The sequence below is a fragment of the Cynoglossus semilaevis genome, chromosome 14 (genome assembly GCF_000523025.1).
Source record: "Cynoglossus semilaevis isolate Cse_v1.0 chromosome 14, Cse_v1.0, whole genome shotgun sequence".
Taxonomy (NCBI): Eukaryota; Metazoa; Chordata; class Actinopteri; order Pleuronectiformes; family Cynoglossidae; genus Cynoglossus; species Cynoglossus semilaevis.
Window position 1 is genome coordinate 17,254,701 of NC_024320.1, and position 24,379 is coordinate 17,279,079.

A 24,379-nucleotide genomic window follows, 5' to 3' on the forward strand; every position below is an offset into this window, starting at 1 on the left:
GGCTGGATCCTTTATATTATTGTGCTCTGTGTGAAATGCATGTGGCTTGAAGCCATGGCCTCTTGCTGAGACAGGAGATTCTCTTCAACACTAGGACTTCACTGATATGAAGCCAGGTAGATTAGCTCACCATGAAGACTGGAAACAATGGGAAACAGTGAGCTCCAGCACTAAGGGCTAGTAAACTTTACCTTTTTATTTCCTAAGATTTCATTTGTTAAAGAAAATGTTCAAATGTATCGTACATTCTCAATTTTATAAGGAATGACGTGACTATTTCCTGGCACAGCCTGACACCCGCTTCCTGCAGTAGTGCAACCGTGTGTGTTCCTACAACGGTTGTAGACCCAGTAAAAGAGATCCCTTCAGTTTTTACAAGATGGTCACAAAGACGAGGTGGTTTTTACCTTCTCTCAGTATTTCCTTGTTTTTCCAGGAGCAGGACAGAGGATGCTAACAGGGTTAGCTTGGACTAGCCTTGGTAAAGACAGATTGTCGAACTGCTCAGATGCTGTAGGATATCTGTATCTGTTAAGATTCTTTAGGGATGCATGTTTGTTTTGATGGCGTCCCATACAATGGACTGGTAAACTGTCCAGCGTGTACACTGCCCTCACCTGTTGACAGCTGGGATTGGTTCCAGTGTCCACCTTGACTGTTCAATGGAATAAGCAGTTGATAACTGATGGACAGTTATATTTACTATATATAAAACAATATAATGATATATCTAGATATATTGTCCAAACACTTAATTTCTGATTCCGATATCCACCGATACCAATATAGCGTGGCAGTGGTGGCCTGGTGGTTAAGGAAGTTAGGGCAGGAAGGGCACACATCATTTGGCGAAATCCAAGCATTGTGTTATCAGATTTTCATTATCGGAGGCAAAAGCGATAACGATTCTTAGAGATATTACATTAATATGCTAATATCGGGCTGATAGTATTGGTCGGTCAAATTTATCGGACATCCCTAGCATTAATTTCCATACATTACTACCAGTCTGCTTTTAGGCTTGGCTATCTGTCCACATTCTTTATAAACAAACCTCTAAATGGAGACCTTTATGTATGGTGTACTATCATTGGACTGTCCAGACAGTTTGTTTGGTAAGAGTGTAAAGTCTCCAGGGCTCGGTTCAGTCTGACTAAAGGAGGTCAACAATGCAACTTCAGTTTGCTGAGTTGTGCAATTTCTTTATTATACACCAGAGACTGTTTCTGGATGATGGACAGCTTTTAATGACTGGAAACTGAACTTGTGTTGTGTGAACAGTGTTAAGAATGTTGTTCAGATTTCTTTTATTCATAAAATTGTACACGCAAGGCGGTATATAAACTCCTTGGGCCCTGTGAGCTGGAACTGCTGATTTTCCCTCTGTAGCTTGGTCAGAGAGGAAGAGCCGAGTTTTCACGCTGCACTGATGCTGTGTCTAATAGCAGGAGGTGACCATCACGCACCGTGGAGTGGAAAACAGGGTGGGGGAAAAACTGCATTTCCCAGGGGCACTTTGGTGGTGGCAAAACTGACCTCCTGACCCTGAGGGCTTTAGGGTTTGCCATTGGAAGTAAAGGGAGAAAGACAGGTTAGAAATACAGGCTAGGAGAAGTTAAGTGCTAATTATTGGTGTTTGTAGAGCTGAGTGTCTTTAACTCCACAAGTGACCACATGTGATTCCTTAGGAACAAAAGTATAATTCACTGCTTTGATGTGATCCAGGATTTCCATGTTGAGATGATTATCACTTGAAAATTCAAAATCCTGCGGGGAGCATTTAAAGTGTGACAACATCAGTTGGGAATGTTTGACAGGAACTTTGTCCTCATAGATCTGGTTTCTGATGTCCCACATCTGCTTTTCACTCTCAGCAGTTGCTTGTGTGCGTGTGTGTGCATGCGTGTGTGTGCATGTACAGTCGTTGGCTCTGTTCGAAAATCATGAGACATTTTCATTCCAGAGGCAGTAAATGTTTAAGAGTTCAGACCAAGGTGTAAGCTGATTAATGCAATAAACTGTGGTTGTCTCACATTCGTGGTCAGCGTTACCACAGGGTCTACAGTGGGCAGTGCCTCAAAAATATGTTTGCAACTTTTCTCCCAGTTAAACAAACATTTCAACCTTGAAATATAAGATGGTGAATTTCAGGCTTTCCCTCTCCAAATCCCATTAGGGACACATGCATTTTCATCTCTCAGTGACTCAGGAGCTGCTGGTTTCCTGTGCATCACTTGTTGAATTTGTGTCCTTGAAATAAATCAGATAAAATAATGAAATGATACAAGTAGTGGATCGCTACCTGTGACTGTGAAATAAAATTGCAACACAAACTGTAGGGGTTTTTTTTGTGTGTTAAAAATGCTATCGCTATTGTTTAAGTTAAAAGAGACAGTAATTAGCTTGATCAGCTAGGTTGTGTCTGACTTTGATAATAGTAATTAAATTATGTATTTGTTAGATTTATTTGCATAGACATAATGTAATCAACAAATTGTAATAATGAAATATTAACCTACTGTAATTAGGGCAGTTGTTTAAATGTTAGCATAAATGGCTAAAGCTAATGTTTTAAAGGTTGTATTTCCTGTTACAATTGGCTAAGGCTAATTTTGGGGTTGAATTAGTATAGACGTCATTAGACTGGCTATTTTTTACTAAGCTGCATTTATTGTTTTTATCAATGTAAAGCTCTAATTTGTTTTGAAAAGTAGCTTCAAGTTCAGCAAAGGCACATTGAAATTTAGCAACATTTTGTGGAGAGGAAAATATTTTTTTCTACACTTATGTCTCTTGATTTTCCAGTTTCCCCTTTGGCAGCCATGTTTTCCGATCGTTTGCTCTTCACTGAGACTCAGCTGCGCCATCAGTAACATTCTCTTTCCCATCCATGATGTCTTTGATATAATCCTTCACTAAAGTAATAAAACTAACTTATCGCACCGCGTTTGTAGTGTACGTGCAGCGTGGAAAGTGAAACAACTGAAAAGCCGAGCTGCACCATTAGAAGGAAATGAAGCCTGGGGAATAAAACACGACAACCTTCTGAAGATGTTCTCCATCTGCTGTGCAGGCCCGTGTGCTTTGTCTTTCTACAAGAATGTTTGTGGTTTGTTTTCGTCTTTTTTTTTTTTTTTTCCTTTTTTCTTCTTGTTATCCTATGATGCGAAACATGATTTTGAGTAAGCGTCGTTCTCCAGCAGCAGCATCTGCCCAGGGTTAACTTAACGCAGCCGTTGTTGACGATGTAACGCCGAGGTTTTCGAACGCCTGTGCGTCGTACGGCTGTGCAGCTCCAGCTGCTAATGAGCAGCAGATACACAGGGCTGCAGGGTCTTTCTGACTGCTCTTTTGTTATTTTGTTTGTGTTTATGGGGGCATCAGGGCTCATGAAAAATAGGTGAGTGATGTCAGTGCGGTGTTTGGACACAGCAGGAAGCCTTATTAAGAGCACTGTACCCCCAGGACCAGGGGGAAATGCAGAAGCCTTTTATTTATGTGACTTGTAAAATGCTGGTTCTCTCTGTATGTGGGAGTGTTGATGGTGTTTGCCCTTCATCCCCAGCAGAGTGACAAAAATGGCTTTAACGTATTTTTTTAATTATTGCTGCTTTTTTGTTATGTGGCCCTGCAATGGACTGGAGAACTGTCCATGGTAGACCCTCGTCTGAAATGAATAGAAATGAATGGATATTACATGTTTGTGTATCTAGAAGTGATATTAAAGGAACATCCATCAAAGAGTCCCTTTATACACAACAATAATGGGTTGTGACTCAACACTTTTAGTTGGAACCAGCCCCAGAAATAAAAAAGAAAGAAAAGAAAGAAAGAAAAGATGCAGGAAGCAGTGTTGGTCAAGTTACTCGGAAATAGAAATTAGTTATTGGTTACTCCTCCAAGAAAGTAATCCAGTTACTTTACTGATTACTTGTTTTCAAAGTAATTAGTTACTTTAATAATTAGTTTACTTACTTTACATTTCAAAAAATATCAACCAACCAAAGTACTCTGTAAAGCAATTGTTTTTGTCATTTGTTACAGCGTAGAACTCAAAATAATGTTGGTATTTCTCTGCATTTAGGGCTCCATAGTCCTGCTCTCTCCTGACCTCCATGTTCTTTCTTGTCGATCGACACATGCGGCCGTTACCACTGACGTCACTGCGACGTCACTGTCATGTCCGACAAACAAATTCATGGATTAGTACCACAATAATGCAGCCTATCTGAAAGAAGGTAACAGTAATTAATTATTGTTTTTACAATAGTCATTACACATTACCAATAAGGGTTAAACATTTATTGCTAAAGATTTGTGGTTTGTGGTTCCAGTCCATGTATGTATTTCATGCTTCAGATAGATGGTAGTACTGTAGTAATTTACTGTAAATAACTAAATTGTGAAAAAAAACCCATATATTTTCAAAGTCTCCATCCTCTCAGGTCCATGCTAGTTTGCCAAGCAGTATTTCATAAAATACAACTTTTAATGTTTAATCTCTTCCACAGCTGAATGCACTGCCGACCACCTGCTGTTTCCTGTTAGCATAAATCCAACGCTGCTTCTCTCACTGCGTTTCCCAAAACAAAAACAAATTAGCATGTTTATCCATACAAGCTGCTAATGTCTGCCCAGTGATTTCAGCCAAGCACTCGATCGGTCCAATGGTGCTCATCTGCCAAGTGCTGGTCCTGGATCAGCTACAAGTTAGAAGAGTTTATCTTGTCTTTTAGGCTGCTTTAAATTCACGGAGCATGTTCAGAAACGTGACAGACGACACAGGAAACGGGGACATTTTTATGATAGTGTTTGTCCATATACAGAATATTTATACCATTTATAGGCAAAGAACAAGAGGAAACACTAAGTCATTTCCCTGTTTACGCATCTGACAAACATGAAGCGGCATCCACAATCACTGCACTCATGTTTCTGGCCACTTCACTGGCTCATGATTGGTGTTTACTCTTTTTTTAGCTTCATGTTTGGTCACCGGAGGTTCTCAAGATAAACATGTGGTTTTTTTTACGAGTCCACAGTGTCTTAAAAATGCTTTTTCTTTTGCTTCATCTCACTGTTGCTCAGCCTTTTTGGCCTTTGTGTCACTTTATGAACCTCCCTCACACTGCACCAAAGTCCACAGAGAGAAGTGTTAATTTTAGCCTGTGGTTCCCAGGAGGTGCTGATTCTCTGCTCTCCTCCAAAACCCATCATTCATATATGAATTTGTACGACTTCTGTATTTGAAGTTTTGATTTTGCTTACATTCAACTTAGTATATGGATCCATGTAAGATCAGGTCGAAGATTTTCTTAACAATGCTTGGTGTAAAGGAAAGAACATAGCATACTTATTTGAGGTAAGATTTTTCACGAACGGTTTTGACCCCTGACCCTGACTTGACTGGGGTATTATTTAAAGATTGGTCATAACAGCTCCTCCGCGTGGACCAGTTTCAGCTCCTGCCTGTCCTGGTCAGTGAGGATGGAAAAGGACAAAAACAGCAGAGATGCTGCAACAAACAACCTCCACGTTTACTCCCACCTCACCCTGACACACCGGCCCTGGCCCCCTGTGTCTCTGTAGTTATATATAGTTTCTCTCCAGCAGGGCTGTCAGATTGTATTTGTGTCAGGTTCTCCGAGTTTCACACACTTCACACCTTCCAGAAAACTCCAGGTTTTCAAACACGGGAGCTGCAGACGATAACGATGGTCCTGCTGAGTTTGTATGAAGTGTTGTCCAGAAAACTGGCACTGAGGTTTGTGTCTTTATAGACAGGTCACTCCCAACATCCATCCATCCGTCCGTCATCTACCACTTATTCCTTTTCAGGGTCAAGGAGGGAACTGCAGTCAATCCCAGCTATCTATGGGCAAGGGCGGGGCACGTCCTGGACAGTTGGCTAGTCCATCATAGGGCCACATATGGATTTAGAGACTTCATCATTTTAGCAAACAGCTTTAGTCCCTCTTTTTCATCATTTTTTTTATCATGTATGGGGATGCCCAATATTACGATTGAAGGGTTCCATTGGGCAACTGGACGTGAAACTCTTTAATCTTGACCGTGACCTGGATGACTGAAAATCTTCATAGATATGTCCGATATTAACTTTTTGCTAATATCCGATATGCCTAATTTCCGATTTTGATATCGAACAATACCGATATACGCAGCTGTTTTCCCCTTAAAACTGCGCCAAACGTCTCAAGAAGTCCACAAGCTATTCCAGTTTATTTGACGAAAAACCCAGGCATTGCATTCTCAGGTTTTCGTTATTGGTAAAACCAATAACGATTCTTACAGATATTATATAATGATGCAAATATCAGGCTGATAATATCGGTTGGCCGATATTATCGGACATCTCTGATCGTTTAATAATCTTTTAACCTTTTAGGCCATTTTTCCTTACATAACTTAACCATCCTGCAGGAGGGAGGGGCAGGAGCCCATGGACCTTACAGTTATGTTAATACAAAATTATTGTGATACTTTAAGGTGAAGATGTATTCAATTAGTACAGGTATATTCTGACAATAGGAGACAAATTCCCACATACTTTGCCTTTTAGGATACCCCAGATCATTGTCTTTCCAGATCCTTTTCTTCTGTTCTTAGTTTTCCCCATGTTGAGCACTGTGGTAGCTGCTTACCAATTTGCAGATAAGAGGCTTTTTCTCAGTAGAAGCAGCAGATCAATAAACCAGCCACGGTAAGCACTCATGAATGACTGATGGTGGAGAGCGGCCTGCTGCTGTTTGCTGAGAATAAACACACCTTTGCTTCTCTTATTAAATCAGATAAAGTATGAAAGAGTCTCATATATGACTCTGTAAGAGATACGAACACAGCAGAGAGCAAAAAAGGAACAGGTTCCGGCCACGTAACTAAAGGCTGGCACAAACGGTCACACCAAACTCCATAGAGAAAATCAGCGTTTTTAGCTGTGAGAGAAAAAAAAGCAAGAGTAACATCTGCTTCCTCCGTCAGTGCCAACACAACCTACTGCTGGAAAAAAGCAGCATTCATTTGTCAAACTCAGAATGCAATTAGAGTGGATTAGAATATGAGAAGGAGTCCAACATTAAAACGAACATTAGTCTGTGTTGAAAATATAAAAAATACCAATAAATGTGTAATAATTTTTAGTATTCTTGTACCTCAGCAGAAAATTTTCACATTTATCTAAGAAGGAGTGTTAGTGGAGTTTTCTTGTTTAACTTCTTTTTCTCTGGTGAAATTATATAAACCTGCTTCATTTATGGAACAACTATTAAATACATGTTTTTTACAAGTCTTGGCTACAGGTTGAGCTATTCTTTAAACAGCCAGTTTAGAAATTCTTCTCTGATTTCTTCATAATCCAGCTTTCTCAGCCATCTGGCATTGTTCTTTAGCCACTGTGCTAAATGTTTATGTAATATTTTGGTTTGATTTGATTCTTTTTTTGTATTCTTTAAATTGCAACCATTTCAAAGTAAATAGTATTTTCACCTGATTAACATATCTCTGTGCTAACTTTTAGCTTAAGTGGGATATGATTATAAAAATTCATATCATATGATGTCCTTTTTTTTAAGCTTAATGATTTCTCTTCTGAATTAAAATATTTACAATTAACAAATACAGGTTTTAGGTTCAGAAGTACTGGACTGGATCAATACATTTAAAACAAATATTGTTGTCTGTAGCCCAGCTGTTTTCCCAGGTCATCCTCCCCGTCTTCTCTCATGTGATCTCAGCACATTAGCTTTATTCAATTATTCACTAACCTGCTCCATTACTCTCCCTCTGCCTGGTTTCACTTGTATCGATGGCTCACGGGGAAGAAAATGGCACGGAAGGGTTTCTGATCCGTTTAGACCGACATGTTCACCACATGATGGAAATGAAGCAGAGTGGAGAGCTAATGATTTTAACGAGACATGAGGAACCCATTAGCTCTACATACAGTACTGCTTTCATTCTACAAGGAGCAGCGCCACCTGCTGGTATGAGGGGTAAAAAGAAGGTCACAGTATAATCATACTGTAGATTAGCAGATATATCTAAAAGCTGCGTTTGTCAAAGTGTGTTCCATAGTGTTGTGCTTAGCACGCCTGACTCGACAGCAGAGTGCAGAGAGTCCTTGGTTTGATTCCCAGAGGAATCTCATGCTTGATTGTTAATTCTCACCTTGAAAGATGCTTTGGATAAAAGCATCTACCAAATGTAAATCAATGTGTTAATTTTTAAACTAATCCTCTTATTTTTTTCTCTTTAGTTGTACCTCTATATGAACTTACGTTATAATTAGTCAGTATAACTGGTTTACTTATCTATATTGTTTTAACAATTATCTTTTTGCCTTTTGCTAACAGATTAACCCCGATGTTAAACTTATTTTTTAATCTATTTTAGTGTGATATGCAACTCAATTTTAACAACTGCAACCACTGGCTAGTCATCGTCTAAAGTCTATTTTTTAGCTACATATTTAAAAACAAACAGTTATTTATGGACTTTTTATATGTATACAGTGTTCAGTAACTTTTATATTTCAGCTAACATTTGGCTCGTTGTTTCATATTTGTAGTGCTTGTTTTCTTCAGAAGCAGGGATGGAATTTTCCTTAAAGGAAAATCCCTGTCATGACCCATGACCGTCACTGTTTTCCATCACTGGTATCAAACTCTTGTACAGATGTCAGCTTCTTTCTGTTCACCAAAACAACAAGGTTGAAGTTTACCCTTGTGCTATGATTTTCTCTGTCTTTCCCAGGTATCAGCAGGTTCCTGTAGTACTGGTGGGTAACAAGGTGGATCTGGAGGAGGAGAGGGAGGTGTCACCCAGCGAGGGCCAGGCATTGGCCGAGGACTGGGGCTGCCCTTTCATGGAGACGTCAGCCAAAAGCAAGACCATGGTGGACGAGCTGTTCGCCGAGATCGTCAGGCAGATGGACTTCTGCCCTCTGCCTGACCGGAGAGAGGCCTGCTGCCCAGCCTGCAGTGTACAGTAGCAGTCCCTCCATCTGATGGAGGAGGTGATGGATGACAGGAGGGGAGAGAGCAGAGGAGTAACTCATGCAAATGATTTAACGTTAGACTGATTGAAGATGGAGGCTGCAGAGTTTCAAGCCAGTCCAGGCCTTACATTAACAGAGAAAGTCCATTGTTTGCAGTATGAAGTACTGACATGTAGTGAGTGATGAACTGTTTGTGTCAAGTCTGAGAAATTGATGCTTATTATCACTAAAAGCATTATTGTCATTTGGCCACATGCCTAATAAAATCCTCCACTGCTTTCTGCACCAAAGTCCATAGAAATATATGTCATTTTATCTCATAGTTCACAGAACTGTTGATCCACTGCTTCAACCTACAGTCATTTCAGATTTCTTTTTATTGAATTAAAAATCAATTCTTTGATTTGAGCAAAGTGACACAAACCGACCACGTCACATAAAAGTAAAATCAGCTACTGTTTCTCTACAGGCTAAAATTGCATGTTTTCTCTATGGACTTTTGTGAAGGAGTTTCTGCCATTTTGAGCCTTTTGTTAAGTGGCTAAAATATGTTTTTGTTTTTTGTTGCAAGTATGTTTTAAGTGACTGCAAGCCTGTGTACCTCAGGCGGATTCTCGGACGAGGCATACGTGGCACAATCGGTGACTATAATGTATTAGAACTACAAAGAAATCACATCTTGTCTTTTTCAGCTAATGAGAATAAAAAGTTTGGGTAAATTAAAGAAGAATGTGAAGCAGAGAGTATTGGTCCAACATCCATCATCATCCTGCTGGAGTTTCCCCAAAGGCAGCACGGTGCCAAAACCATCTTAAAAGCCATGGATGAAGCCGATCATATCCTAAAATGCTTTTGGGAAACCAGCCATAGATCTCAGCAGTGGTGACAAAGTGTGCAGCACTTTTCTCCATCCTGAGTGTTTAGGGTTTTTTTTTTTTTTTGCACTTTTAGGACTCACTAAAAACTGAACAATCACGTATTATCTGAAGGATTCAACATGGACGTCGGCATCACTAGCAAAGGATGAATGACTGATCACGTGAACAAATGTCCAAACTATTAGGATAAAAGCACCTTTTTTTGGGCGAAAAAAAAAATCATGAAAATATTTCACCTGTTGACTTACTGTGGATGACGTGCGCATGAAGTCAACCAGTGTCACCCAAAGAGACTGTATTGGTACAAACCCTATTTTCAAAAACGTTGGTACACTTTCTTGAAATTGCAGTAAAATCTAAAGTCGGTAATTAGGTCGTTTGACTTTGACGTTAATTCAGCTGTAATGTCCACAAACTGATGGAGAAATGGAGCAAGGATTTGGTTTGAAAAGATCCAAGGCAATGTATTTACAATCCTTGGTACTTTGGACTCGCAAGTAATACACAGGTTCATATATTATTGTGGTTTGTTTATTTAGCAGTGGTGAGGTGACTTTGTTTGCTGTGCTACTGCCATTTTAGAGATAACATCGTATGTTATTGTCTATTTAAAGACATTTACATTTATGAATAAAAATTGGGGGAAAATATTTGAAAAATTAACAAATTCATCAATTAGAAGGACATTTTAATTTGACATGTAATTTTAATGGACACATTTTATTTGTCCAACATAAACTAATCAAATGTAATACTGTTAAAACTCACACTCCAGAAAAGAGGAACAGTAGCAACTGGAACATATTCTCTACTCTTTAACCTGCCAATTCTTGCACCTTAAAAGCTGTGAGCTGTTCAACAGTCAGTGGTGCTCATCGTCTGGTTCTCCTCTTCTTAATGGGCCAAACATTTTCCACAGGGACCTATCTGGACTGCAGGCAGGCCAGTCGGTCACGCAGGATATGTGAATTTTTGTCATTTTTTAAATAATGTTTCCTGTTGTTGTTTTGTTCAGCGTTTAGAGTTAACTTTCTAAATTGTTTGGATGTTTAACAAAAAGAACTTAGTGATCAGTGAAAACATCCTTATTTTTCTTCCTGCGGAGCACATGGTAACATCAGACGCTAAACCACACATTTGAGTTTTTATCGCATTTCAGGAAACGTACCAACTTTTCTGGAAGAGTTGTTTGTGTATCAATTGACAAGTAATTTGGTGACAAACGACTGTCTTTTACAAATGCCTTGTTACCTTCTGAGGTGTCGGTGTGTAGCTCATTAATCTTAATTCACAGCTGAAATGTAACAACTCCACATGAAAAACACTTATTTTCAACAAAAAAAAAATTAAACCTTTATGCACAACGTTCTGCTGTGTATTCATTACTGAAGTTCCTCTTTACATTTTCTCTTATTTACAGCTTTGGACAATATCATTGCCTCCCCTGGCCATTACATTTAAGCCCTTATTAACCTTTTTTGTAATTTGGCTCCAAGTGGTTGTTGAAAAATTGTTTTAATTCTGTCTCTTGTCCCTTTGGCTCTGAATCCTGGTGCTACTTTACTGCAGCCTTACACTACTTGTTGTATCTTGGTCAGAGAATTCAACATGATTTGTCATATTTCGGAGCACCATTACAGTAGAGTCCATTACCAATCAAAGACTCTTAGAAGCCAAGTGGCTGAAATAATAAAAAATAAAGTCAATCCTTCAACACTTATTATACGCAAAGCAGGTAATTAGGAAATGAATAATGGGGAGGATCAATAAATGTTTAAAGCTTTTACTGTCAGCGATTATTTCAGCAAATCCTAGTAAATATTATGTGCAGATTTTCTAAACTTTCGCCCAGTGGAAACTAAATCACAAACTGATGAACTGGAATTTCAAGTATTATATAGATATTTGTTCAAATGTGGGCACGTGCACAATAACATAAAAACTGAAAAACATATTGTTGCCATACAATTGATGGCAATTGAGTGCAAAAAGAAAGCATTTAAAATATTCAAATATGGAATCAGTCTGAAAATCAGAAGTAACCAATATCAAAAATCGATTTTGGGATTCTTATCACTATATAACTATTACTAAGCATTATCTGAATTAATATATCTAAATAACATTAGAATGTTAAAATACTCTTTAAAATATTTGAAACGACACGAAACTATGGTTTTAATCTGACTTGTTTCATGAAATTAAGGTTTCTGGCGTCTATTTATAAAAACAATACCGACATCTGCTGTCAAAATTTAATACAGCATGTCATAAAGAAGGGAAGGCGGAACACTTCTAACCCACGTTTACGTCGGACCCAAATACAAGTTACACAAAGCTCGTGCATGGTGCCCTTCAATCACAGGAGTTTGTGAAATTGTCTTTGCTCTTTTTGCCCCCTTTTTAACTTTTTGTTATTATTTTTCATGTATTTGTGAAAATAGTTGTTCCACAATGACGACGAGGACCGTGTGTCGTTTTCTTTATCGCAGTAAGTAGCACATACGAATAGCATTAGCCTGTTTGACAGTAGCATCGATAACGAGCCCGTAGCTTTTCTTCTTCTTTTCTATGTTTTTTATATATTATTTTTGATATTTTATATTTATGTGCAAACAATGTTGAATCTCTGTCAGGAAACACTGCTGTATCCAACAAAAGAACGTCTTAAGTACTGCGACGTAAATGATATTTATTTAAATGACAATTGTGTAGTAAATGTAAGGTTTGTCTGACATATACGTGTAAGTAAGGTAAAAATAAGAACAACTAGTAATAGCAATAAATAACAAAGGTAAGATATTGGAGTCATTACCTAGGTTTGTGGTCTCCATTTTCATAATATTTTAATAAAATTCCCTCGTTCTCCTTTATTTACCCTGTAACTGATTTAACTGTCGGAATCATTAATTACCTCAGTCAAAAATGTGTCTGTCTTATTCACCTTTAAATTATAAAAAGTATCAAAGCAGAATGTACTTACATTTGTGTATTTTACAGAAGTCTTAATTATATTTAGTTTTTTGTATAATTTCTTCCATCCTGAGTTCTTTGTGGTTTCTCTCATTTTCTGAAGGATTCTCATCCACAGCAGCAGCAGCTGTGCGTCCAGCAGCCGCTGAGGTTCGTAGCCACCGTAACGATGTTTTCTCCAGAGAACAGGCGCGACAGAGAGGTCTGTACCCACGCATCGAGAAGATCGAGGTGTCCATGAATGGCCCGGGGCTGCATGGAACACTACTCATCATGAACAAAGGGATGTCCACACCGCTGAGCTGTGCACGACGTAAGAACCTGACATACAGTACCTTAGCTCTGTTGAAACCAAATGCCTTAACCTAACTTGTATGACTGTAATGATGTCGTAAATGTTTCTATTTCCATCAGATTTGACCGAGTATCATGTAAATAATTCAGTCCTGGCTCTGGTAGACGGTGAACTCTGGCCTCTCCACCAGCCGCTCACACAGTCGTGTTCACTCACTCTGCTCACATTCAAAGATAATGACCCAACACAGGTCAACCAGGTACACTGACAAAAAGTTGTTGTTTGTTATAAAACATTATTAAATTCTCTAGATTGTCAGTTAAAAAAAATACTTGAATATTTGTCTCTGTGAGCAAGTGACATCTGTTTGGTTCTTCCAGGCTTACTGGCGTTCGTGTGCTGCTTTACTGGGTCAGGTGTTGGAGACTGCATTCAAGGACACCTACACTGTGGAGCTGCTCAGTACACCTGAGGTTCCAGGTACAGAACAGTCTTTGTTGAACCTGGACACCTAGGTTACAGACCATAGGCTGTGACACAGCATTCGATTTTGTTCAGTTTGATCCCACTCTTTTAGCATCTTCCTTAGAGACAATGTCTTAGTTCGGTACAATACCCTTAACCACCACCTAGTGGACTGAAGCAGAACAGCAGGTTGTCATCTCTAAGTTGTTGTGACTGAGTAAAAAAATGTGTCTGGTTTTAGAAAATTGACCTAAATCAATGTTGTTCCATTAATGAATAAAATTATTTTAATTACATTGATGGATCAGTTTTTCTTTTTGTTTACTTGTTTCACCACAGTAACTGCAGGAGCTTTCTGCTGCGACGTGGCACTCGATCCACAGCTGGATTCATGGACTCCTACTGATGTGAGTGTCTCTCTCTCTCTTTTGCTCTCTCTCTCCTTCTCCCTCCCTCACTCCCTTTCTGTTGTTTCCATCTATTACTTGAACAAATTTACCTTTTTTTATCAGACAATGTGATTGCAGCTTACACTAAAAATAAATTCTCCTGCAGCTAAGATATCTGAGCTTCCCCATATCTCTACCTTGTGTTTAGACAGTCAGTATTTAGGGGTAAAATGATCTTTGTTTGTATGTTTATCTTAACTTCATCTGACATTAGTGTAGATGTTTTATTTGTAAAAAAAAAAAAAAAAGTTTTTTTTTTTTTTTCCGCTAGGAGACATTACGATCTCTGACCCGTGGTGCTCTGCAGCTGGTCCAGCAGGATCTCCCCTGGGAACCATTGGAGGTGGCGCCCTCTGTGGCCCTGGATGTTTTCTCTCACAGCAGGTAAACATAGTCTTGAGCTTCATCAGCCTCTGTTTGTATTCAGTCTAAACAACAACTTGACCTTATTTACCTAAAACCTCAGTTTATGCTGAAGCTTTTGTCTCTTTGTCACAGGTTTAAACAGAAAGAAGTGGAAAGGTTTGCAGCAGAGAATTCCAAAGGCACAGTCATGCTCTACAGGTGAGATGAGAACACCATGAGGTCATGGTCACATTATCACCTTTGCAACATTTCTTTCCACAAATATAGTGTTACTTCTCAGGTGTGAAATAAATACAACGTAATGATGTGTGTTGTAATCTAAGCTGAGATGAGAATACTGAGTGTTTAAGATAAGATTGCAGTAAGCCAGTGTGAAATAATGGCAGAAAATGAGGGAATGTATATTAATTACAAAATGTGTCTCTCATGCACGTTTTTTATTTATGTTTAACATGAAATAATTTTGTCACACTGATGTCTAAATTAAGCCTGATTTTTCTTTTAAATAAATTTCCAGCGTGTTTTTCTTCTCCCAGGATTTATCTGTGATAATTCTCTGTTCACTTTATTAGATACTTCTATAAATATTTGGCTCCAGACTCTGATTAAAAAATTCAAATTTTTAACACTTCATCAGTCAGTGATCTTACTGCTGCATCATCGTGTCTTGGCTTTTCGTGCTGTTCCCTCAAGTATCTTGGCTTCTGACCTTCCACAAACACCTTTTTTTTCCTGATCCAGTTTTTTTGGACTGCACAAGATTTAAATTAGCTTCATCCACAAGAAGCTGCCAGGTCTTGAGCCAGATCTTAGCTGGACATCTGCTTTCTCTAATTAAAAATTCAGAGAAACTTCTCACTTAAATCTTACAGTTTTGTTGCTTCTCTATTTTTGCTTTTCTATGTTGCATGTAAATCCTGAATTAGTCAAGCTGTGAAAGATGTGCAGTTAATTATATTATTAGTTAATTAATATATATTATATATAAGTTTTATATTAATAGAAAAATAGTTATTTACAGACCACATTGGAGGTGGCGCCCTCTGTGGCCCTGGATGTTTTCTCTCACAGCAGGTAAACATAGTCTTGAGCTTCATCAGCCTCTGTTTGTATTCAGTCTAAACAACAACTTGACCTTATTTACCTAAAACCTCAGTTTATGCTGAAGCTTTTGTCTCTTTGTCACAGGTTTAAACAGAAAGAAGTGGAAAGGTTTGCAGCAGAGAATTCCAAAGGCACAGTCATGCTCTACAGGTGAGATGAGAACACCATGAGGTCATGGTCACATTATCACCTTTGCAACATTTCTTTCCACAAATATAGTGTTACTTCTCAGGTGTGAAATAAATACAACGTAATGATGTGTGTTGTAATCTAAGCTGAGATGAGAATACTGAGTGTTTAAGATAAGATTGCAGTAAGCCAGTGTGAAATAATGGCAGAAAATGAGGGAATGTATATTAATTACAAAATGTGTCTCTCATGCACGTTTTTTATTTATGTTTAACATGAAATAATTTTGTCACACTGATGTCTAAATTAAGCCTGATTTTTCTTTTAAATAAATTTCCAGCGTGTTTTTCTTCTCCCAGGATTTATCTGTGATAATTCTCTGTTCACTTTATTAGATACTTCTATAAATATTTGGCTCCAGACTCTGATTAAAAAATTCAAATTTTTAACACTTCATCAGTCAGTGATCTTACTGCTGCATCATCGTGTCTTGGCTTTTCGTGCTGTTCCCTCAAGTATCTTGGCTTCTGACCTTCCACAAACACCTTTTTTTTCCTGATCCAGTTTTTTTGGACTGCACAAGATTTAAATTAGCTTCATCCACAAGAAGCTGCCAGGTCTTGAGCCAGATCTTAGCTGGACATCTGCTTTCTCTAATTAAAAATTCAGAGAAACTTCTCACTTAAATCTTACAGTTTTGTTGCTTCTCTATTTTTGCTTTTCTATGTTGCATGTAAATCCTGAATTAGTCAAGCTGTGAAAGATGTGCAGTTAATTATATTATTAGTTAATTAATATATATTATATATAAGTTTTATATTAATAGAAAAAAAGTTATTTACAGCCCACATTCATGACGGTTTTATTCTGCCTTTTTTTTAATGAAAATGTCTGTACAGGTGTGGGGACCATGTACTGTTGAGTGGGGGCCCTCTAGTGGCCAGGACAGGGCTGTGTTCACAGTATGAGGTGACGGCTCTTCACAGCTTGGGTCAGGGGCCCTGGGGGTTCCACCGCCGGGCACAGGGCCTGTCGTTGCCTGCGCAGCTCATGGTAAAGTAATTTGGGGAATTATGTTGTTAATTTAATTTAAAGTTAATTAAATTAAGAATTTGTGGCTGTTTTCCTACAGATTTCATAATAAAATTAATTTTGATATTACCATCAAGAAACGTACTCAGTTCTGTCCTTCTCCTCTCAGGCTCATCACACAGTCTGGAGGAAACTCAGGCAGCGAGCAGAGAAACTGGTAAGAACATAAAATAAAAACTAATATTTTCTCTGGTGAATCAGCAGTGACTTCACAGCTGAAACTCATGGGAACAGATCTCTCTCTCACACGCCAGATCATCTACTCTGCCGTCACTTCAGATTTTTACGCAGCTGTCAGAGGTGGAAGATTTAATGTAGCTATTTTTATTGCTGTGTGTTTATTATTTTGGCAGGGAAAAACAGAGGCAGTGAAAGATGTAGCATAAAGTTGAGGTGAACGTGAGTTTTTATCCTCCTCACGGAGAAACCTTTTCCTGAGCCTCACTTCAAAAGGACAGTCAGTGACTGGAGATCAAAGCTGTGTCATCAAAACCCATTGAAGTTTCTCATCAGCCCAACACTCAGAGTGAGATCTTCTCTATCTGACTGCAAGCCAATGTGACTTAACTCTTCAAAATTAATCTGTAAGTTCATTTCAAATAGAGTAGTGCAGCTGGAACTTATTTTGCCTGAGGATTTCTTACATCTCTCTCTGCTGCTCTGATTTCTTCATGTGGAAAAAAGTGAAGAAATCAGTGATTTGGCAAATGATGACAAACGCTTCTCTGTGGCCTACATTTTATTTTCAGATACAGTTATTTTAGGAATGAAAGTCTGGCTTCATTAAAGCTTCAGAGTTGACGCCACGTTAGAAGTTTCCTGGAGTGAAGTCTCTCTAGCTGTAGGATGCAGTGCTGCTGCAGCCGCAGCTGGACTGAACTTTTATGTCCTGTGAGGACACGTACGCTGTGGTTTCACCTCACTCAGGAACACCGATGTGACGTGCATGGCCGTCTTGTCCTTTTTGTCCCACCAGCTTAGAGCACATCAGTGCCAATAATCAGTAAAGTGGAGCTGATGTGGAAGATGTCTGGAGGACACTTGTCCACGATCACTTTCAGTATGCGCTGGCAAACACACTCTTGTAAGGATAGAAGACCAGGTGTGGTCCTATGGTCTGGTTCACCATAGAAGACACAATATGTCACTTAACCAATGGCAGCGGTGTATTTTTGTCTTTTAAAAAAGATTTTTTTTTTTTTAATTTTGGTTTATTTACTTTTCATGTCATTAAGAGTCAAGAAGTGTTAACCATTTTTAGTAGTAGCAATTGAGGAATAAGGTCAATTTTAAATTAAAATGTTTTAATGAAAGCACTATTATAAATAAAGTTAAATAAGTTCATGGTAAAAGAAATGAATAAAGTTAGTAAGTAATAACTTTTTAGGCATGGTGGTGAAGTGTGTAGAACAAAAGTAGCATTTAATTTATTGTAATCTTTGTAACTTGACATAAATAATAATTTGAAATAACTCTTAAATTATCAACAAATTTGAACTGTAGTATAAATTGTTAAAACTGTTGAATTTCTTTTTCTAATGTCATGTGGAAAAGTAAAGATATATGAGGTGACATTTTGAAGAACATCTCCCTGAAGCAGCTCCACAGGAACGTTGTGCCTCTGTGCAGAACTCGACCAGAACCAGGTTTTTTAAAGCACTGAAGCGTAGGCTGGGTGTGTTTGAGGCGGCTGCACGCGGCAGGGAAGCATGTTCCCCCGTTTACCTCCAGCTGGCGCTCCAACCTGACCGCCCACACTGCAGACAGACGCATTATCCCAGCAGGACACATTGTGCCTCCACATCTCTCTGCAGTAGAAGTTGTGTCTTCTCTTTAGAGATGATTTTTATTCCATTTGAAGCCGAGCAGATGCCTGTGATGAGAGGAAATGTAACTCAATCATTCACATGTGGTTTTCTCTGCACAGGTGCAGGAGCCCAGGAATGAAGGAGCAACAGAGTCTCCTGCTTCTGACTCTTCTCCACCTCCGAGCGGCCCGTGATGACCTGGGGTTAACCTCCACTTTCACACACACACACACACACACAATTACGCACTTAGAGAAGTGTCTGGATTTATTATTTGTTCAATAAATGTTTAAAGGAAGTAAATCACCACAAGAATTGCCTTCAAGGTCGACCCAAACTCTGTGTTGCATTGTGTATTAAAAGGACAGATTTTAACTGTCCCTTGAGGACGAGCTTGTGTCCAGCTGATGTTTGGTGTGTAGGAGGGAGCAGGATAAGTGGAAATGTGAGTCTGTGTGTGTCTGTGTGTTTGTGCGTGTCAGCAGTTTGCTGCAAAACAAGAAAAAGGCGCGTGTGTTGGCTGAAGGTCGAGCAGCACAGCACAGTACAGTGCAGTACGGCCGAGCAGCTGTTGTGTCTATCGCTGGTCAAACAGGTGGCTCCAAATCCTCCAAGTGTGTTCAGGGGCAAGTGTGAGAAAGTGGGAGTCGGCCTCGGGCCTCAAGCTTCACTTTCTCCCAGAGCTCCATGTGTTTCCAAACCATTAACTTTACACGCGGTCTTAAATAATCAGAGCTGGAAAAAGTCATGGATTGACATGAAATAAAATGTTGTGTCAATACTGAGTTTTTTTAACCATGCACATCCACAGAAGATGATTGGTTGTCTGTCCACAGATGTTTGGAACAACTTACAACAACCTACTGCTTTAGAGCTCCATAAAGAACATCTGTGAACTAAGAGTTGAGGCTGTTTGGATTTTTGATTCTCCTTGAAATTTGTCATCGATCAAAGATAAACTATCAACACGGTTACTGTATTTCTAACTTCACAGCTTTTCTTCCTGCACTATGTCACAAATGTGTGTTTTTCTAAATAAAACTTTTATCTCAGAGTCAGGGTGAGTCATATCAGAGTCGGCCAGGCTTCATTTTTTGGTTGACTCACAATCATAAAATTATATAAAGGTTTATAAATTCCACATGTCCTCCTCAAGTCCTTCATCCAGGTTCGTGGACGAAACGTTGCTGTTGGATGAAGTTTTTCCCCTGGACAATGAAGAAAGTGCAGTTTCTAACCTTTATGAACAGGTGTTACTGCAGGCGATGGTTGTGTCTGTGTACAGAACATTTAGTAGAAAAGAAAAATCTGATTTCTGTGGAGGCCACTGTTTGATCCCTTTGTGATTTTATGGCATTTGCATATTGTCGTTAATTTTGTCCCAGATGCCTCTGGGTGATGCTGCATGGCTAGGTATCCCTGCTGGAAATGAAGCCCAAAACCATGATGGAGCCTTTCCTGGGTGGTACTGAAGGTACTCAGGTAGATATGATAACAAATCCAACCATATTTTTTAACCTGGAATTCATCATTCCCTGTAAGATAATCACATAAGTTAATCATTAGCCTTTTTTTGTTTACCTTTTCTTTTGGCAGCAACACTTCTATTAAGTACATTTCCTGTCAGGCCTAAGAAAACTTCCAGTTGAAACCTGAGGTGAGGTGAGTTCTTCAGATTCTTTGCTGTGAACCTTGTTTTTTCTGTTTCTATGATATTTACTTTTGGTGAGCTGGTTTAGATCCAACAACTAGTCATAACTGAGTTGTTCTGGAGATTTTCAGTGACACAAATCTTTTTAAATTTCTGGCTCTTCCTGTGGTCATGTGCCGACAGCAATGTAGTAAATTATTTAACCATAATTGGTTCAGAAACCAAGATATTTCCAAAGACTCATGCTTTAACAGCAATGTCAGAAAAATAAAACGCAGGGAAGAAGAGAAAATGTCTGATTGAAGGCCTGGACTTAGATGAAGTCTGAGAGCAGATGATAAAAGATCTGCTTTGTTAGTTTGTTTGTTTTTTAATACAGTCAAGACTTGTTTTCAGGCCTGAACATTAGTTAATACAATCAACCCTTAAGAGATCTATATTTAAAAAGTGGCTACACATTTGTGTGAGTGTACAGGTGCTGACACACCTGCCGATGTTTAGTCACCACCACCGGTGACATAAAGACAATTGAGCTGCTCCCCACAGATTTACCTCCTCCTCCTTCACCGCCCCTCCTCCTCTTCCTCCTCCACAGTGTTTATCTTACAGATCCCTCTGTATCAGGTTGGTCTTTTCTCCTCTGAGTGTCTTTGTACGACAAAGACGAGCAGAAATAAAACGGCTCTACTTGATCTTCAGTATCTCGTGACTTTTGTAAAGAATATTCTGACTAATTGACAGCAAAGCCCTCAGAGAAGTTTGTGAGTGCAGCTGCTGCACCAACTCAAACCCCCACACCCGACACACTCACATACAGTGAATGAGACACACCCTGACACACACACACACACATGCCTCCTTACAGCCGCTCATCACTAGAGCCAAGTGAGATGTTTGTAATAACGCCATAAATTCCTCCCCCCTTTGCTGCTGCTGCTGCTTCTCATCTCTCTGCTCAAAACTCACTCAATATAAAAAAAACACCACACTCTGTGACAATGCAGTACTGTGAATATAAGTATTATCTATTTAACTGCACAGTGGTTAATGAAATCCAGTGTGAAGCTCAGCACTTAATTAGTCAATAGTAATTGATGGTGGAGTCATTGATCAGCAGGGCTGTGGTAAATGACTCAGTAGGTGGCGTGTGTGTTTGTTTTTCTACCCACTCATGACCTGTTACTAACCAGGGTTGAACTTCTCTGCTGGAAAAAAAGAGGGAAAGAACTGACTTCAGGTCAGAGCAAGGGCAGATGTGTTTAGTTCACTGGCCACAACCTCACATTTTATTTACTCCAGTGCTTCATCCTTACATGTCAAAGAGATACTTCAGGGGAATGGAGGTGCGACTTTATGAGGCTCTGACACGTTTGTAGTGCTGACTACGTCACTAGAGGAAACAGCTTTCTTTCAGAACCAGCTTGAGGCACCAACACAGGCTCTCACTCAAAACATGACTCCCAGCAAAGCTAAGCAGAATTGATATGTTTTACCAGGAGATGAACTATTTATTTCATTAAAGTTTATCACTTTGTTTCACCTTCATAAAAGGTTTGTGTGTCTTTGGGAGAAAACACGTTGTTTTGTTCTGTGATCAGCACTGAGCTTGTAGCACCCAGCCCTGTAGGTGGTGCTGAGTACTCACGGTTAGATCTCAGGCTACGGCCCACCCGTAGCTTGATAGGCCCTCCGTGTAAGGGGTAAGAACCCGTGGGGCCGGAGTGGGTGCTGGCTGTGCCACTTCACTCCCCAGGTCCCTCACTCGAGACCGTCCTCCGGTCACCTGCGTTTCTGCCTAGGCCTATGGTCGAGGTGACTCGTCCAGCTCCTGACTGTCATCCGTCTGGGTGTCCGCCCCGCTGCCGCCGCACGTGCACTACCGAGGAACAGCCTGGTGCTCGGGGTGCTCCATGCGACCACACTCATTCATGACAGCTCACCTCTCATGATCCTGGCACTTGTTGATTGCCGGAAAAGGGTTTTAAACACCTCAACGGTGTCAGGGGCATGTAACTGGGTTTTTCAGAGAATAGACTTAAACCAGTGGTGAATCTTCACAGATCAAAATATAATATAAATGTGCTGTGGCGTTGTGTCAAAAATAAAATTATATTCTGAACCTGTTGCCCACTGGTGGGAGAGGACACAACCTTAGGCCCTCGGTACGTTCAGTCCTCACTGCTCCGGAAGAGCCGACGCCCTAAGCCGCCCAGTACGGGGCTGCTTCCCCCTGGGCGAAGCACTCTTGTGGTCTGATGGCAGTTGTGGCGAGAGGAAGCAGAGAAATAATCCAATTCTTTCTTGTTGCGAAACAAACTCGGAGAAATAATCCTTCTTCACTCCGGCTTAGTCGATAAAAACTTTTCTGCTCCTCTCGTGAGTTCTTTCAAGTCCACAATCCTCCTTTCCTGAGGCATGACAGGGTCCTGGTGTGAGGGGGAGAGATGAAGCACAAACTGAACTTTTTAGCTCTTGCACCTTGTATTTATACAGTACAACAACAAAAACATTCTTTACTTTTTAGGCCTTTCCTGGACACTTGTGTCCATCATGTGCATCATGACCTGACCACTATGTGAGTCATGTCCTGAACATCCTTCCTGTATATTTCCAACAGTTCACACACTTCTCCTTTTTATTCTTAAGATTGACTGTGTACCACAGCACTTCTTTTTATTTATTACACAATTATATTACACAAATCATAATGTTAATCACAACATTTCTAAACTCATTGATTTCAGCATTAAGCACTTCTTCTGACTCTTATATCAACCACTTCTTGTCAGAGGATCATTCTTTTAGTCTCAGTTTCAGACACTCTCCCTATCTTGCGTTACCTGCAGATATATTCAAAAATATATTCAAAAAAGTATAAATGATTTTATTTCAAGAAATCACACATTCTTTCTATGCCTCATTATATAAATCACTGTATTCTTTCCCCTAATCTTGACTGTTCAGACACATGCATTGGCAGCCATTAGCAAGTAGCATAATATTGGCTTGTTAACATCTAGCATGTTAGCGCTCCTTTAAAAGTACCCTAGTACGTATATAGCCTCTCACGGGCATGCTAGTGGTATGCTAGCATGCATTGCTTAGCATTAGCTTAGCGCCACACCAGCGTATTGTGTAATTTAGAGAGCCAGTCTTTACTATTGCAAGACTAAGATCAAATTTATATAGCTGCTAACACCTTGGCCTCTTTCCATTTTTAAATCAATGAATTGGTCAGAAAACTGTTATGTGTTCACTGCAAATTGAACTTGTTCATCAATGCGACCGACGGACAGAACAATTTAATACTCTCCCACTAATGAGCAGCAGATGGATATGGAAAATCTTCATATGTGTTCTTCAATTCCTGTGAGTATATTAGCCCATGTTCAACTAAACAGGCCAAGGTAGAATACTGTGTAAGAAAATTAAACCCATGTATTTTCTAAGGCTGTTCTATGTTCTGCAGCTTTAACTTAGAAGTAATATGGATTCCTTTAGTGCACAAAATGTCAAGGACAAAATGTAAGCCTTCTCCTGAACTAAGTTTTTTTTATTAAGGCAGGAAGACCTTTGGACTGTTGGACAAGGCAAAGAAAATATTTTGGCCGCAAATATGTTTTTCATGTTTTGATAATATTGGAGAATCATGGGACCCCCATACAGAGGAGGAAGGTTAAAGTGCACCATAAATCGAATGTTCATAAAAAAGTGAAGATTTTAAAAGAAACCCTGAGGTAGTCAGAAACAGAACAAGGTTTGTTTTCTCTTTGGTCTTTATTAAACCAAAACAACCTGGTGTGAATGTTCTCCACTATATCTAAAAGAATGAAAGTGATGTAAATGAATGTTCTGGAATCCCTGGGAACAATTCAGTAGAAAAACTGCGGAGTGCACGGAAGAACATGATCTATAGGAGACCATCAAACAGAAAACTTTATGAAACCTGAACAAATATCGACAGCTTTTTAGATCATATCGTAATCGTTCTTTATTTTAAACCATTTGGTATATGTGTAAAAAAAACAAACAACTAATGTCACTTTGTGCTATGCTTAAATTCCAGCGTTCTATATACTGTATATATTTTTGAAAAACATTCCTGGACACTTGTCTCCAGATGAAGACCCAGGTTCACCCTCACTAACATTCTGGA

General features: G+C 39.3%; 2 protein-coding genes and 1 long non-coding RNA gene across 5 annotated transcripts in view; 2 read left to right on the forward strand and 1 right to left on the reverse strand.

The window, feature by feature from the left end:
* Positions 1-11,255, forward strand: part of LOC103389868 (ras-related protein Rap-2a-like) — a 15,541-nt gene extending 4,286 nt beyond the window's left edge. For both annotated transcript variants that reach the window (XM_025062461.1, XM_008325468.3), the window contains one exon: positions 8,770-11,255. In XM_025062461.1, the coding sequence (XP_024918229.1) occupies positions 8,770-9,007 (238 nt within the window). In that variant the 3' untranslated portion in view covers positions 9,008-11,255. The remainder of the gene's footprint in view (positions 1-8,769) is intronic.
* A 928-nt stretch (positions 11,256-12,183) lies between these two features.
* mrpl39 (mitochondrial ribosomal protein L39) lies at positions 12,184-18,964 on the forward strand. Of its 2 annotated transcripts, none has more exons than XM_008325466.3 (10): positions 12,184-12,382; positions 12,968-13,177; positions 13,279-13,418; positions 13,540-13,639; positions 13,964-14,031; positions 14,345-14,457; positions 14,572-14,637; positions 16,572-16,725; positions 16,874-16,921; positions 18,692-18,964. In XM_008325466.3, exons 1-10 carry the CDS (start codon positions 12,346-12,348, stop codon positions 18,764-18,766), a joined length of 1,011 nt encoding a protein of 336 aa, XP_008323688.1. In that variant the 5' UTR covers positions 12,184-12,345; the 3' UTR covers positions 18,767-18,964. The 2 variants fall into 2 exon arrangements, with proteins under 2 accessions (XP_008323688.1, XP_024918228.1); XM_025062460.1 differs by lacking the exon at positions 14,572-14,637 and adding an exon at positions 15,628-15,693.
* Positions 17,976-24,299, reverse strand: LOC112488063 (uncharacterized). The gene is made up of 2 exons (XR_003051771.1): positions 21,869-24,299; positions 17,976-18,637 (listed from the first exon to the last, which is right to left on the reverse strand). It is a non-coding gene; the product is annotated as an uncharacterized LOC112488063 (long non-coding RNA).
* Positions 24,300-24,379: the final 80 nt, after the last annotated feature.